General features: G+C 48.4%; 1 protein-coding gene across 1 annotated transcript in view; it reads left to right on the top strand.

Moving 5' to 3' along the window:
- Positions 1-15,454, top strand: part of FER1L5 (fer-1 like family member 5) — a 926,196-nt gene that overhangs the window by 679,418 nt on the left and 231,324 nt on the right. Inside the window, exon 38 of the mRNA XM_063929941.1 lies at positions 7,222-7,381. Coding sequence (XP_063786011.1) covers positions 7,222-7,381 — 160 coding nt within the window. The remainder of the gene's footprint in view (positions 1-7,221; positions 7,382-15,454) is intronic.

Raw genomic sequence — 15,454 nt, 5'->3', positions numbered from 1 at the left:
TAAAATCTTATTTTCTCTGACGTCCTAGTGGATGCTGGGGACTCCGTCAGGACCATGGGGATTATACCAAAGCTCCCAAACGGGCGGGAGAGTGCGGATGACTCTGCAGCACCGAATGAGAGAACTCCAGGTCCTCTTTAGCCAGGGTATCAAATTTGTAGAATTTTACAAACGTGTTCTCCCCCGACCACGTAGCTGCTCGGCAGAGTTGTAATGCCGAGACCCCTCGGGCAGCCGCCCAGGATGAGCCCACCTTCCTTGTGGAATGGGCCTTGACAGATTTAGGCTGTGGCAGGCCTGCCACAGAATGTGCAAGTTGAATTGTGCTACAAATCCAACGAGCAATCGTCTGCTTAGAAGCAGGAGCACCCAGCTTGTTGGGTGCATACAGTATAAACAGCGAGTCAGATTTTCTGACTCCAGCCGTCCTTGAAATATATATTTTCAATGCCCTGACAACGTCCAGCAACTTGGAATCCTCCAAATCGCTAGTAGCCGCAGGCACCACAATAGGCTGGTTCAGGTGAAACGCTGACACCACCTTAGGCAGAAACTGAGGACGCGTCCGCAGTTCTGCCCTGTCCGAATGGAAAATCAGATATGGGCTTTTATACGATAAAGCCGCCAATTCTGACACTCTCCTGGCTGAAGCCAGGGCCAGTAGCATGGTTACTTTCCATGTAAGATATTTCAAATCCACCGATTTGAGTGGCTCAAACCAATGGGATTTGAGAAAATCCAAAACTACATTAAGGTCCCACGGAGCCACTGGGGGCACAACCGGGGGCTGTATATGTAGTACTCCTTTTACAAAAGTCTGGACTTCAGGAACTGAAGCCAATTCTTTCTGGAAGAAAATCGACAGGGCCGAAATTTGAACCTTAATGGACCCCAATTTGAGGCCCATAGACAATCCTGTTTGCAGGAAATGTAGGAATCGACCCAATTGAAATTCCTCCGTGGGGGCCTTCCTGGCCTCACACCACGCAACATATTTTCTCCAAATGCGGTGATAATGTTGTGCAGTCACCTCCTTCCTGGCTTTTACCAGTGTAGGAATGACCTCTTCCGGAATGCCTTTTTCCCTTAGAATTCGGCGTTCAACCGCCATGCCGTCAAACGCAGCCGCGGTAAGTCTTGGAATAGACACGGTCCCTGCTGAAGCAGGTCCCGTCTTAGAGGTAGAGGCCACGGATCTTCCGTGAGCATCTCCTGAAGTTCCGGGTACCAAGTTCTTCTTGGCCAATCCGGAGCCACGAGTATCGTTCTTACTCCCCTTTGCCGTATAATTCTCAGTACTTTTGGTATGAGAGGCAGAGGAGGAAACACATACACTGACTGGAACACCCACGGTGTTACCAGAGCGTCCACAGCTATTGCCTGAGGGTCTCTTGACCTGGCGCAATACCTGTCCAGTTTTTTGTTGAGGCGAGACGCCATCATATCCACCTTTGGTTTTTTTCCAACGGTTCACAATCATGTGGAAGACTTCTGGATGAAGTCCCCACTCTCCGGGGTGTAGATCGTGTCTGCTGAGAAAGTCTGCTTCCCAGTTGTCCACTCCCGGAATGAACACTGCTGACAGTGCTATCACATGATCTTCCGCCCAGCGAAGAATCCTTGCAGCTTCTGCCATTGCTCTCCTGCTTCTTGTGCCGCCCTGTCTGTTTACGTGGGCGACTGCCGTGATGTTGTCCGACTGGATCAACACCGGCTGACCCTGAAGCAGGGGTTTTGCCAGGCTTAGAGCATTGTAAATCGCTCTTAGCTCCAGTATATTTATGTGAAGAGACATCTCCAGGCTTGACCATACTCCCTGGAAGTTTCTTCCCTGTGTGACCGCTCCCCAGCCTCTCAGACTGGCATCCGTGGTCACCAGGACCCAGTCCTGTATGCCGAATCTGCGGCCCTCTAACAGATGAGCACTCTGCAACCACCACAGAAGAGACACCCTTGTCCGTGGCGATAAGGTTATCCGCTGATGCATCTGCAGATGCGATCCGGACCATTTGTCCAGCAGATCCCACTGAAAAGTTCGTGCGTGGAATCTGCCGAATGGAATCGCTTCGTAAGAAGCCACCATCTTTCCCAGGACTCTTGTGCATTGATGCACAGACACTTTCCCTGGTTTTAGGAGGTTCCTGACAAGTTCGGATAACTCCCTGGCTTTCTCCTCCGGAAGAAACACCTTTTTCTGAACCGTGTCCAGAATCATTCCCAGGAACAGCAGATGTGTCGTCGGGGTCAATTGAGATTTTGGAAAATTCAGAATCCACCCGTGCTGTTGCAGCACTACTTGGGTTAGTGCTACTACGTCCCCCAGCTGTTCCCTGGAACTTGCCCTTATCAGGAGATCGTCCAAGTAAGGGATAATTAATACGCCTTTTCTTCGCAGAAGAAACATCATTTCGGCCATTACCTTGGTAAAGACCCGAGGTGCCGTGGACAATCCAAACGGCAGCGTCTGAAACTGATAATGACAGTTTTGCACCACGAAACTGAGGTACCCTTGATGTGAAGGGCAAATTGGGACATGCAGGTAAGCATCCTTGATGTCCAGGGACACCATAAAGTCCCCTTCTTCCAGATTCTCTATCACTGCTCTGAGTGACTCCATCTTGAACTTGAATTTTTGTATGTACAGGTTCAAAGATTTCAGATTTAGAATAGGTCTTACCGAGCCGTCCGGCTTCGGTACCACAAATAGTGTGGAATAATACCCCTTTCCCTGTTGTAGGAGGGGTACCTTGACTATCACCTGCTGAGAATACAGCTTGTGAATGGCTTCCAATACCGTCGCCCTATCTGAGGGAGACGTTGGCAGAGCAGACTTTAGGAACCGGCGAGGGGGAGACTTCTCGAATTCCAACCTGTAACCCTGAGATACTATCTGCAGGATCCAGGGGTCCACCTGTGAGTGAGCCCACTGTGCGCTGAAATTCTTGAGTCGACCCCCCACCGCCCCTGAGTCCGCTTGTAAAGCCCCAACGTCATGCTGAGGGCTTTGCAGAAGCCGGGGAGGGCTTCTGCTCCTGGGAAGAAGCTGCTTGGTGCACTCTCTTACCCTTTCCTTTGCCTCGGGGCAAATATGACTGTCCTTTCGCCCGCTTGTTCCTATAGGAACGAAAGGACTGCGGCTGAAAAGACGGTGTCTTTTTCTGTTGGGAGGGGACCTGAGGTAAAAAGGTGGATTTCCCGGCTGTTGCCGTGGCCACCAAATCCGATAGACCGACCCCAAATAATTCCTCCCCCTTATACGGCAATACTTCCATATGCCGTTTGGAATCCGCATCACCTGACCATTGTCGCGTCCATAAACTTCTTCTGGCAGATATGGACATCGCACTTACTCTCGATGCCAGAGTGCAAATATCCCTCTGAGCATCTTGCATATAAAGAAAAGCATCCTTTAATTGCTCTAAAGTCAATAAAATACTGTCCCTATCTAGGGTATCAATATTTTCAGTCAGGGAATCCGACCAAACCACCCCAGCACTGCACATCCATACAGAGGCGATGGCTGGTCGCAGTATAACACCAGTATGAGTGTATATACTTTTCAGGGTAGTTTCCAGCCTCCTATCCGCTGGATCCTTGAGGGCGGCCGTTTCAGGAGACGGTAACGCCACTTGTTTTGATAAGCGTGTGAGCGCCTTATCCACCCTAGGGGGTGTTTCCCAGCGCGCCCTAACCTCTGGCGGGAAAGGATATAATGCCAATAACTTCTTTGAAATTAGCAGTTTTCTATCGGGGTTAACCCACGCTTCATCACACACTTCATTCAATTCGTCTGATTCAGGAAAAACTACAGGTAGTTTTTTCAGACCCCACATAATACCCCTTTTTGTGGTACATGCAGTATCAGAGATATGCAAAGCCTCCTTCATTGCCGTGATCATATAACGTGTGGCCCTACTGGAAAATACGTTTGTTTCTTCACCGTCGACACTAGATTCGGTGTCCGTGTCTGGGTCTGTGTCGACCGACTGAGGTAAAGGGCGTTTTACAGCCCCTGACGGTGTCTGAGACGCCTGTACAGGTACTAACTGGTTTGCCGGCCGTCTCATGTCGTCAACTGATTTTTGTAATGTGCTGACATTATCACGTAATTCCATAAACAAAGCCATCCATTCCGGTGTCGACTCCCTAGGGGGTGACATCACCATTACCGGCAATTGCTCCGCCTCTACACCAACATCGTCCTCATACATGTCGACACACACGTACCGACACATAGCAGACACACAGGGAATGCTCTTATCGAAGACAGGACCCCACTAGCCCTTTGGGGAGACAGAGGGAGAGTTTGCCAGCACACACCCAAGCGCTATAAATATATAGGAACAACCCTATAGAAGTGTTGTCTCCCTTATAGCAGCTTAATATATCAAAAAACGCCAAAAAAGTGCCCCCCCCTCTCTGTTTTACCCTGTTTCTGTAGTGCAGTGCAGGGGAGAGTCCTGGGAGCCTTCCTCGCAGCGGAGCTGAGCAGGAAAATGGCGCTGTGTGCTGAGGAGATAGGCCCCGCCCCCTATTTCGGCGGGCTCTTCTCCGGTGTTTGTGAGACCTGGCAGGGGTGAAATACATCCATATAGCCCCAGGGGCTATATGTGATGTATTTTTTTTAGCCAGAACAAGGTATTCTCATTGCTGCCCAGGGCGCCCCCCGCAGCGCCCTGCACCCTCCGTGACCGCTGGTGTGAAGTGTGTGACAACAATGGCGCACAGCTTCAGTGCTGTGCGCTACCTCATGAAGACTGAAAAGTCTTCTGCCGCCGGTTTCTGGACCTCTTCACTTTTCGGCATCTGCAAGGGGGTCGGCGGCGCGGCTCCGGGACCGGACTCCATGGCTGGGCCTGTGTTCGATCCCTCTGGAGCTAATGGTGTCCAGTAGCCTAAGAAGCCAATCCATCCTGCACGCAGGTGAGTTCACTTCTTCTCCCCTAAGTCCCTCGTTGCAGTGAGCCTGTTGCCAGCAGGACTCACTGTAAAATAAAAAACCTAAAAACTTTTTCTAAGCAGCTCTTTAGGAGAGCCACCTAGATTGCACCCTGCTCGGACGGGCACAAAAACCTAACTGAGGCTTGAAGGAGGGTCATAGGGGGAGGAGCCAGTGCACACCACCTGGTCCTAAAGCTTTATTTTTGTGCCCTGTCTCCTGCGGAGCCGCTAATCCCCATGGTCCTGACGGAGTCCCCAGCATCCACTAGGACGTCAGAGAAAAATTCTGATACTCTAGGGCACCATGGTTCAAAAAAGTTTGAGAACCACTGCCTTAGACACAATGAAGCTGATGAATCAGTGCTAAGCTATTTTGCATTGAGTGTCTTGCTGTGTGCATGCTCAGAAAGAGAAAGCATGCATATGTGCAATTGTAGGCCTGCATGCATCATTCCTTTATAACGGGGAGGGAAAGGCAAGTCTAACAGTAAAGGCGTGTAACTCGTGTAACAATAGAGAATGGAGTAGGTTTTTCTCAGGCACTCATAGCTGCTGAGAATGTAATGCCCTAATGAGAATTCCCCTATCTCCCACAGAATCTGAACACAATAAAAGCGAGAAAATTCATAACATCAAGCGCTAAGAAATAAATCAGGAACCAAACCTTCTCTTGTAATATAAGGAGACTCCTATGAAAAGCGGTTCTTCACCCACTTTCCTTTTCACCATATGTCTTACTTGGTTCCACTCATGTGCCAAATAATATGCAAAATAAAAATAAACAATACAATGGTGTGGCATGTCAATCAAAATTCAATATGGTGTGGGCATGATCGTGGCGGCACGCAGCAGCCGCAATCAGAAAGATGACGTCGGGTCTCCTGCGGGTGACCTGCATAAGGCAACCGTAATTTCTGCTGTCAAGCTGCTATCAAGCAGAAATTGCGGTGCGATCGCAATTTCTGCTTGATCAAGGAGTGGGAGCAGTGGTCAGCATGCTGGACGGCCTTTCTCTGCGATGGGCAGCCCCTAGCATGCAATCACAAGGATTGCAAATTCTGCTACTTAGCAGAATTTGCAATCCTTATTGAATCAGGCCCAATACCCGGATACCAACACATAAAAGTACTAAGCATAATGGAGGATTAAGCGCCATTTTGTTCCATACCATCACTGTGCCTGCAGGAGAGGCACAAAGAATTGAAGCTAGTGTTTTTATATATTTTGTAGCAGTGTCTGCAGTGTCTCTCAGATTGGATGAAGGGGAAAGAGGATTTTTTTGCGCTCCATGTAAAATCAACTCCTCTGAGTCCATCTGGGGGACACTGCGCACCCTCTCTGGTTGTTTCTTGTTGGTTATACTGTAACATGCTGCGGTCTCCGTTTGACTTTGGTAGATAATAACTGAATTGTTTCGGCAGGTGGAAGGGCCTAGAGGTGGGGAGGACGGGGGTCAGCTCCAATGGTTTAAATATTTAGTGCTTACACCTCATCGTCCCCTCTAAACCCACAGTCTGCAGTGTCTCCCAGATGGACTCGGAATAATAGGTTTTACTGTGAGTACCAAAAAATCCTCTTATATGCCTATTAGCTTGGATATCTTTTGCACCTGCTATAGTACGTGAAAAATACAGTGGAGTGAACCATGCATCTTCAGTGAATGCAACAAATTTAATGTACATGGTAACAAAAAAAGTGTCAGGCTTTTGTTTTAACTGTTTTCAGTCCATCCAACGTTAACCATTAATTTCCTGAATTTAAAAAAAAAAGTGCATTATTAAAAATGTTCGACTCTATTTAATGCTTATCAGTTTTAAAAAAAAGATTTTGAATTGGCTTTGGCACCAATGAATGCCCTGTCTCTCCTGGAAAAAAAATATTCTGTTTGCTTGGGTGTAATTACTATCCGCATGAAAATGCAAATAATGGTGGGTTTGCTAAGTTGGATTTGGTTTTGTGGCTGCACAGGGCTCATTAAATTGAACAATATTATGTCACCAGGCTGCAATGTGGTCTTTATGTTGGTTAGTTTGTCACATTGTTAAAGCCTTAGGGGAGAGTTATCAAACCTTCTAACTGCAGCAAGTTGAGGTGTTTTCCAATCAGTCAGATTCTAGCTATCATTTCTAAGACTGTATTAGATAAATGATAGCTAGAATCTAATTGGTTGCTATGGGCAACACCTCCACTGTTTAGAAGGTTAAATACATTTCAATATTATTTTTAGGGCAGCATTCTTCCCCATGGTAACATATTTAACCCATCTTTTCTTTTCTGAAGGATCTCCCAAAAGAAGAGTACTATATGCCCCCCATCCTGCTTAAAGTCCTTGATAACCGGCCATTTGGCTACACACCCATTGTTGCCACCTGTACAGTCAGAGACTTGAAGCCATATTTCATTCATCCTGCAAAACTTCAAGATGTTCCACCCACACAAGGTGATGTTATTGGAAGGAAAGCATGTGACTTTTATGGGTGATTACAGGATAAATGAAATAATGTATTCCAGTAAATGTATTTTATAAATAGAAAAAATTATATTTGGGGTTCATATAGGGAATATATGTTTGTATTCTGTCTTGTTACAGCAGCTAATTTCTTTAAATCAGTCTTCATTACCCTTATCTTAATTTCACCATCAGCAACTGCATGGAATTTCACAATATGTTTTTAGGCTGGTAGTGCTGAATAAATTACTGTAATTAACAACCAAAACAGGAGTGCTCTTATGGAGTTGATCGCCGCAGCAAGTTTGTTAGCAATTGGGCAAAATCATGTGCACTGCAGGGGGGGCAGATATAACGTGCAGAGAGAGTTAGATTTGGGTGGGTTATTTTGTTTTTGTGCAGGGTAAATACTAGTGATGAGCGGGTTCGGTTCCTCGGAAACCGAACCCCCCCGAACTTCACCCATTTTACACGGGTCCGAGGCATACTTGGATTCTCCCGTATGGTTCGGTTAATCCGAGCGCGCCCGAAAAGTCATCATCCCGCTGTCGGATTCTCGCGAGATTCGGATTCTATATAAGCAGCCGCGCGTCGCCACCATTTTCACTCGTGCATTGGAAATGTTAGGGAGAGGACGTGGCTGGCGTCCTCTCCGTTTATTAATAATATTTGTGCTACTGCAGTGCTTATTGCTTAATTGTGGGGACTGGGGAGCAGCTGTATTATATAGGAGGAGTACAGTGCAGAGTTTTGCTGACCAGTGACCACCAGTATACGTTGTCTGCCTGAAAAACACTCCATATCTGTGCTCAGTGTGCTGCATATATCTGTGCTCACACTGCTTAATTGTGGGGACTGGGGAGCAGCTGTATTATATAGGAGGAGTACAGTGCAGAGTTTTGCTGACCAGTGACCACCAGTATACGTTGTCTGCCTGAAAAACACTCCATATCTGTGCTCAGTGTGCTGCATATATCTGTGCTCACACTGCTTAATTGTGGGGACTGGGGAGCAGCTGTATTATATAGGAGGAGTACAGTGCAGAGTTTTGCTGACCAGTGACCACCAGTATACGTTGTCTGCCTGAAAAACACTCCATATCTGTCCTCAGTGTGCTGCATATATCTGTGCTCACACTGCTTAATTGTGGGGACTGGGGAGCAGCTGTATTATATAGGAGTACAGTGCAGAGTTTTGCTGACCAGTGACCACCAGTATACGTTGTCTGCCTGAAAAACACTCCATATCTGTGCTCAGTGTGCTGCATATATCTGTGCTCACACTGCTTAATTGTGGGGACTGGGGAGCAGCTGTATTATATAGGAGGAGTACAGTGCAGAGTTTTGCTGACCAGTGACCACCAGTATACGTTGTCTGCCTGAAAAACACTCCATATCTGTCCTCAGTGTGCTGCATATATCTGTGCTCACACTGCTTAATTGTGGGGACTGGGGAGCAGCTGTATTATATAGGAGGAGTACAGTGCAGAGTTTTGGTGACCAGTGACCACCAGTATACGTTGTCTGCCTGAAAAACACTCCATATCTGTGCTCAGTGTGTTGCATATATTTGTGCTCACACTGCTTAATTGTGGGGACTGGGGAGCAGCTGTTTTATATAGGAGGAGTACAGTGCAGAGTTTTGCTGACCAGTGACCACCAGTATACGTTGTCTGCCTGAAAACACTCCATATCTGTGCTCAGTGTGCTGCATATATCTGTGCTCACACTGCTTAATTGTGGGGACTGGGGAGCAGCTGTATTATATAGGAGGAGTACAGTGCAGAGTTTTGCTGACCAGTGACCACCAGTATACGTTGTCTGCCTGAAAAACACTCCATATCTGTGCTCAGTGTGCTGCATATATCTGTGCTCACACTGTGTTATGAGCCACGGCTGTGGCTCATTCCTGTTTTGCATGTCAGTTAGGTATTTTATGTTTATAAGTTGTCTTGCAGGCCAGGATTTCCCGTTGCTCTGTTTAAGAATACTCTTGGTTGCTGCCGCTGGTGAGTCTGTGTAATTGCAGCTTGTTCCCATGTGTTCAGCCTCACCTGGCTGCTAATTGCATCTTGTCAGTTTGGAGTCATGCAACAGGGCAGCTGCATGAGATTATTAATTAGGCCTCTCTGTTATATGCTGGCTCAGTGCTATTCACAGACGCTGGTGATATTTCTAGGTTTCCAGTCTGCTTGAGTTCTGAGCTTGTACCTCCCAGTTCCTGAGCTCCTGTGTAGCAGTGTCAGTCCCTGTGTCAGTCCCTGTGTCGATTCCTGTGTCCTGCCGTGAAGCGTTCCTGTCCAGAAGTCCGGTGGCTTTGCCTATGCCTGGTCGAGTTTCTGGCTTCTTGGTGTCCACCGGTCTGTCGTTTGGGATTCTGCCTGTCCTCCAGTTCTGAGAGTCTGTGTCGGCACCATTGGGGGTTCCTGTCCGTTTGCCAGTATTCGTACCGGTTCCGTGAGTAGCGGCTCTGCCGCGTCCGTCGGCCTAGGCCACTGTATTCTGTTATTATTTCTGTCACTGGTGTTTTGCAGAGGGTTCTGCTTATGCTGTCACCGCCGGTACACAAAAGTATTGTGTCGGCGTGTGGTCAGCATTTCCTTTGTTGTTCTTTTCCTTTGGCGGCAAGCCGCACATACTTTGGTTTTAGGTTTGTTAGTAGCCCCTGGCCTTGTTGTTTAGTCAGAGGGCCCCTTGTTATCACCCTGTCTCGGTTCACTCTTTGTCTCTCATTAAGACCTGAAGGGGCATCGAAGTTGGGCAGACGTAATCCGCCCTTCAAACGCGGCTGCCGTGGGCTCAAGCAACCATAGTCTCGCAAGAGTGTACTGACAGCACGGGCGAGACAACGGAGATAGGGCGCCAGGGGCTATTCCCTTTCCATTCCCCTTTCCCAGCATTACATCCTGGTGCTCTGGACTCGCTTCATAACATCTCCCTTATTCTGAGCACCAGGAATCTAACATTATCACCAGCCCAACCACAAAAAAGAAATAAAACTTTTTTTCTTTTTTGGCCCAGTCCAATGTCTAGTCTAGAATCCAGTCCTGTCTAGAATTCAATGTGCAGAATCCAATCCGGTGTTTAGAATCCAGTCCTGTTTAGAATTCCGTGTGCAGAATCCAATCCGGTGTTTAGAATCCAGTCCTGTCTTGAATTTAGTGTGCAGAATCCAATCCGGTGTTTAGAATCCAGTCCTGTCTAGAACTCAGTGTGCGGAATCCAGTCCGGTATTTAAAAAAAAAAAAAAAACAGTCTTGTTTTGTCTAGTTTAAAAATTTAGTCTTGCCTTGTCTAGTCTTGCCTTGTCTAGTTTTGCCTTGTCTTGTCTAGTTTTAAGTCCTCCTATGTCTACTATGCAAGTCCTGCAGGCATCTCTCGCAGCCCTGAACTCTGCTTTCAGTGCTTTGAGACCAGAGCGACTAGAAGTTTTGCAGCAATCCCTAAAGCAACTGCAAAACCTTCTGACTAAAATCTTGCTCATCTTGCCAGAAGTCGTTGAGAGTACATCTATCTCTAAAGAGACTCTTGTTCACAGTATGGTGACAAGAGAATCCTCTGGTTTAATTGAAGAGAAAAGGTTTAAAAGTTTTCTGCGGCCCAGGTTCTCAGAAGAGGAGCGTTTGCATCGCAGAAACTTAAACTTATGCTTATATTGTGGGGGTTTAGGCCACTATCTGCAGACCTGTGAGTTGCGCAAGCCAAAGTGTGGTGACGAGTCTTGCCCTCTGGCCAAGTTGAGTCAGGATACAAGACCTACTCCTGTCTCTACTGTGGCAGAGGTACTTGTCACACAACCCACACTAAAAAGCTCTCTGTCCTATAATTGGGGTCCTTGGGCAAGGGAGCCCCATTATAGATTCAGGAATCAAAAGAGAATGTTTCTCTCCTCTCTTGAGGTTCCTGTTGAAGCAGAGTTGCAAGCCCCTGGAGTGGTGCCCGATGCCCAGGTTCCTAGAGTGGTGCCCAATGCCCAGGGTCCTGGAGTGGTGCCTGTTGCCCAGGGTCCTGGAGTGGTGCCCGTTGCCCAGGGTCCTGGAGTGGTGCCCGTTGCCCAGGGTCCTGGAGTGGTGCCCGTTGCCCAGGGTCCTGGAGAGGTGCCCGATGCTCAGGATCTTGGTGCGGTACCCGGTGCCCAGAGTGCTGGAGCGGTACCCGGTGCCCAGAGTGCTGGAGCGGTACCCGATGCCCAGAGTGCTGTAGCGGTACCCGATGCCCAGAGTGCTGGAGCGGTACCCGATGCCCAGAGTGCTGGAGCGGTACCCGATGCCCAGAGTGCTGGAGCGGTACCCGATGCCCAGAGTGCTGGAGCGGTACCCGATGCCCTAGCTTATAGAGGGACATCAAATATTATAGTTCAGGTGTCCATACCAGAAGGGGTCTCAGAAGCTGTTACCCCAGGTAGGGACTTGAAAAGCGCAACCCCAGAAAGGGTATCTAAAACCATAGTTCTAGAAGGGAACTCGAGAAGCAAAACCCCAGAAGGGATATTTGAAGTAATATCCTCAAGTGAGGTCTCGAGAGACGCAGCCTTTAAGAAGGGTCTAGAGGTCGCTTCCCCAGGAAAGAACTTAAGAGGCGTAGCATTAGTGGAGGTGCTGAAGGTTATAGCTTCAGCAAAAGTCCCGGAAGTCATAGTCCCGGGAGAAGTTTCGATAATTATCGACTCAGAGAGGGAGGCCGATGGCTCGGTCCCAGTGGGGAAGGCCGACGGCTCGGTCCCAGTAAAAGAATCCGAGGTGCTGACCCCAGCGGGGTTCCCGGAGGCCTCTGCCCCAGCGGGGTTCCTGGAGGCCACTGCCCCAGCGGGGTTCCTGGAGGCCACTGCCCCAGCGGGGTTCCTGGAGGCCACTGCCCCAGCGGGGTTCCTGGAGGCCACTGCCCCAGCGGGGTTCTCGAAGGCCACTGCCCCAGGTGGGGTTCAGAAAGTCACTGCCCCGGGTGGGGTTCAGAAAGTCACTGCCCCGGGTGGGGTTCAGAGGGTCACTGCCCCGGGTGGGGTTCAGAAAGTAACTGCCCCGGGTGGGGTTCAGAAAGCCACTGCCCCGGGTGGGGTTCAGAGAGTCTCAGCCTCGAGTGGGGTCAATGGTGACCAGGTCCTGGCAGAGCACTCCAGTCAGTCAGATGGGAAGGAGGCAGATCCTGACTCTGTTGATGTCTCAACATCCATAATCTTTGATGGGGACTTAGCCCAATTTCTGGCGCTTTACAAACACTATTACATTATTATGTTGTCTAGACCATTTCTGGGCATCACTTCAGAAAACCTTGTGCTCTATTTGATTTATTCTTTTAGAGGAGAGCCTTTTGAGTGGGCGACCAGCCTAATGAAAGCTGAAGATCCCATTCTTCAGGATCCCCCAGCATTCAGTGATGCAATTATTAAAAGATATGGTTCCAAAAAAATTGGTTCAGGTTCCTCTAAGTCACCCGTCTTGTCTGCTGAGAGTCCACCAAATACTGTAAACTCGGCACAAGAGTCCCAGCCCGTTGTTTTGACTGCAGGATGTGCTTTTCTGACTTCTTCTTCTTCTAATAATAGTACTTTGCCAGAAAGTTCAACTCCCAAGGGTAAGAAACCTGTCTCTGATTTGAACGCAGCCTTGCTGGGTGGTACCATCAGTTCAGACAATGTTTGGGGAATTACCTTGGTCAGACCTAAAGAGCTTTGTAAAAAGAAGAAGAAGAAAAAGAAATAATTTTTGACTCTTGCCTTGATATAAAAAAAAAAAAGATTTTTTTTTCCTTATCTTGTGTCCAGTGGCCACCGTCAGGGGGAGGGCACTGTTACAAGCTGTGGTTGCAGCTTGTTTCTGTTTTCGTGTCTGTTAGACCAGTGTGTCAGTTTTTTTTTTGTATCCCTTGTTTTGGATAGTCTGTATTTTGGGGTCCTTTGACCCCTCCTCAAGGGGGGGGGGGGTACTGTTATGAGCCACGGCTGTGGCTCATTCCTGTTTTGCATGTCAGTTAGGTATTTTATGTTTATAAGTTGTCTTGCAGGCCAGGATTTCCCGTTGCTCTGTTTAAGAATACTCTTGGTTGCTGCCGCTGGTGAGTCTGTGTAATTGCAGCTTGTTCCCATGTGTTCAGCCTCACCTGGCTGCTAATTGCATCTTGTCAGTTTGGAGTCATGCAACAGGGCAGCTGCATGAGATTATTAATTAGGCCTCTCTGTTACATGCTGACTCAGTGCTATTCACAGACGCTGGTGATATTTCTAGGTTTCCAGTCTACTTGAGTTCTGAGCTTGTACCTCCCAGTTCCTGAGCTCCTGTGTAGCAGTGTCAGTCCCTGTGTCGATTCCTGTGTCTGATCCCGTGTCCTGCCGTGAAGCGTTCCTGTCCAGAAGTCCGGTGGCTTTGCCTATGCCTGGTCGAGTTTCTGCCTTCTTGGTGTCCACCGGTCTGTCGTTTGGGATGCTGCCTGTCCTCCAGTTCTGAGAGTCTGTGTCGGCAGCATTGGGGGTTCCTGTCCATTTGCCAGTATTCGTACCGGTTCCGTGAGTAGCGGCTCTGCCGCGTCCGTCGGCCTAGGCCGCTGTATTCTGTTATTATTTCTGTCACTGGTGTTTTGCAGAGGGTTCTGCTTATGCTGTCACCGCCGGTACACAAAAGTATTGTGTCGGCGTGTGGTCAGCATTTCCTTTGTTGTTCTTTTCCTTTGGCGGCAAGCCGCACATACTTTGGTTTTAGGTTTGTTAGTAGCCCCCGGCCTTGTTGTTTAGTCAGAGGGCCCCTTGTTATCACCCTGTCTCGGTTCACTCTTTGTCTCTCATTAAGACCTGAGGGGGCATCGAAGTTGGGCAGACGTAATCCGCCCTTCAAACGCGGCTGCCATGGGCTCAAGCAACCATAGTCTCGCAAGAGTGTACTGACAGCACGGGCGAGACAACGGAGATAGGGCACCAGGGGCTATTCCCTTTCCATTCCCCTTTCCCAGCATTACATCCTGGTGCTCTGGACTTGCTTCATAACATCTCCCTTGTTCTGAGCACCAGGAATCTAACACACTGCTTTATTGTGGGCACTGGGGACCACCAGTATATTATATAGGAGGAGTACAGTGCAGAGTTTTGCTGACAGTGACCACCAGTATATGTAGCAGTACGGTACGGAAGGCCACTGCTCTACCTACCTCTGTGTCGTCAAGTATACTATCCATCCATACCTGTGGTGCATTTCAGTTGTGCGCAGTATATATAGTAGTAGGCCATTGCTATTGATACTGGCATATAATTCCACACATTAAAAAATGGAGAACAAAAATGTGGAGGTTAAAATAGGGAAAGATCAAGATCCACTTCCACCTCGTGCTGAAGCTGCTGCCACTAGTCATGGCCGAGACGATGAAATGCCATCAACGTCGTCTGCCAAGGCCGATGCCCAATGTCATAGTAGAGAGCATGTAAAATCCAAAAAACAAAAGTTCAGTAAAATGACCCAAAAATCAAAATTGAAAGCGTCTGATGATAAGCGTAAACTTGCCAATATGCCATTTACGACACGGAGTGGCAAGGAACGGCTGAGGCCCTGGCCTATGTTCATGGCTAGAGGTTCAGCTTCACATGAGGATGGAAGCACTCATCCTCTCGCTAGAAAAATGAAAAGACTTAAGCTGGCAAAAGCACAGCAAAGAACTGTGCGTTCTTCTAAATCACAAATCCCCAAGGAGAGTCCAATTGTGTCGGTTGCGATGCCTGACCTTCCCAACACTGGACGGGAAGAGCTTGCGCCTTCCACCATTTGCACGCCCCCTGCAAGTGCTGGAAGGAGCACCCGCAGTCCTGTTCCTGATAGTCAAATTGAAGATGTCACTGTTGAAGTACACCAGGATGAGGATATGGATGTTGCTGGCGCTGGGGAGGAAATTGACAAGGAGGATTCTGATGGTGAGGTGGTTTGTTGAAGTCAGGCACCCGGGGAGACACCTGTTGTCCGTGGGACGAATATGGCCATTGACATGCCTGGTCAAAATACAAAAAAAATCACCTCTTCGGTGTGGAATTATTTCAACACAAATGCGGACAACAGGTGTCAAGCCGTGTGTTGCCTTTGTCAAGCTGTAA

This window comes from Pseudophryne corroboree, chromosome 6 (assembly GCF_028390025.1).
Source record: "Pseudophryne corroboree isolate aPseCor3 chromosome 6, aPseCor3.hap2, whole genome shotgun sequence".
Taxonomy (NCBI): Eukaryota; Metazoa; Chordata; class Amphibia; order Anura; family Myobatrachidae; genus Pseudophryne; species Pseudophryne corroboree.
Note: the sequence above shows the minus strand (reverse complement) of the source record. Positions and strands in the feature narration are given on the sequence as shown.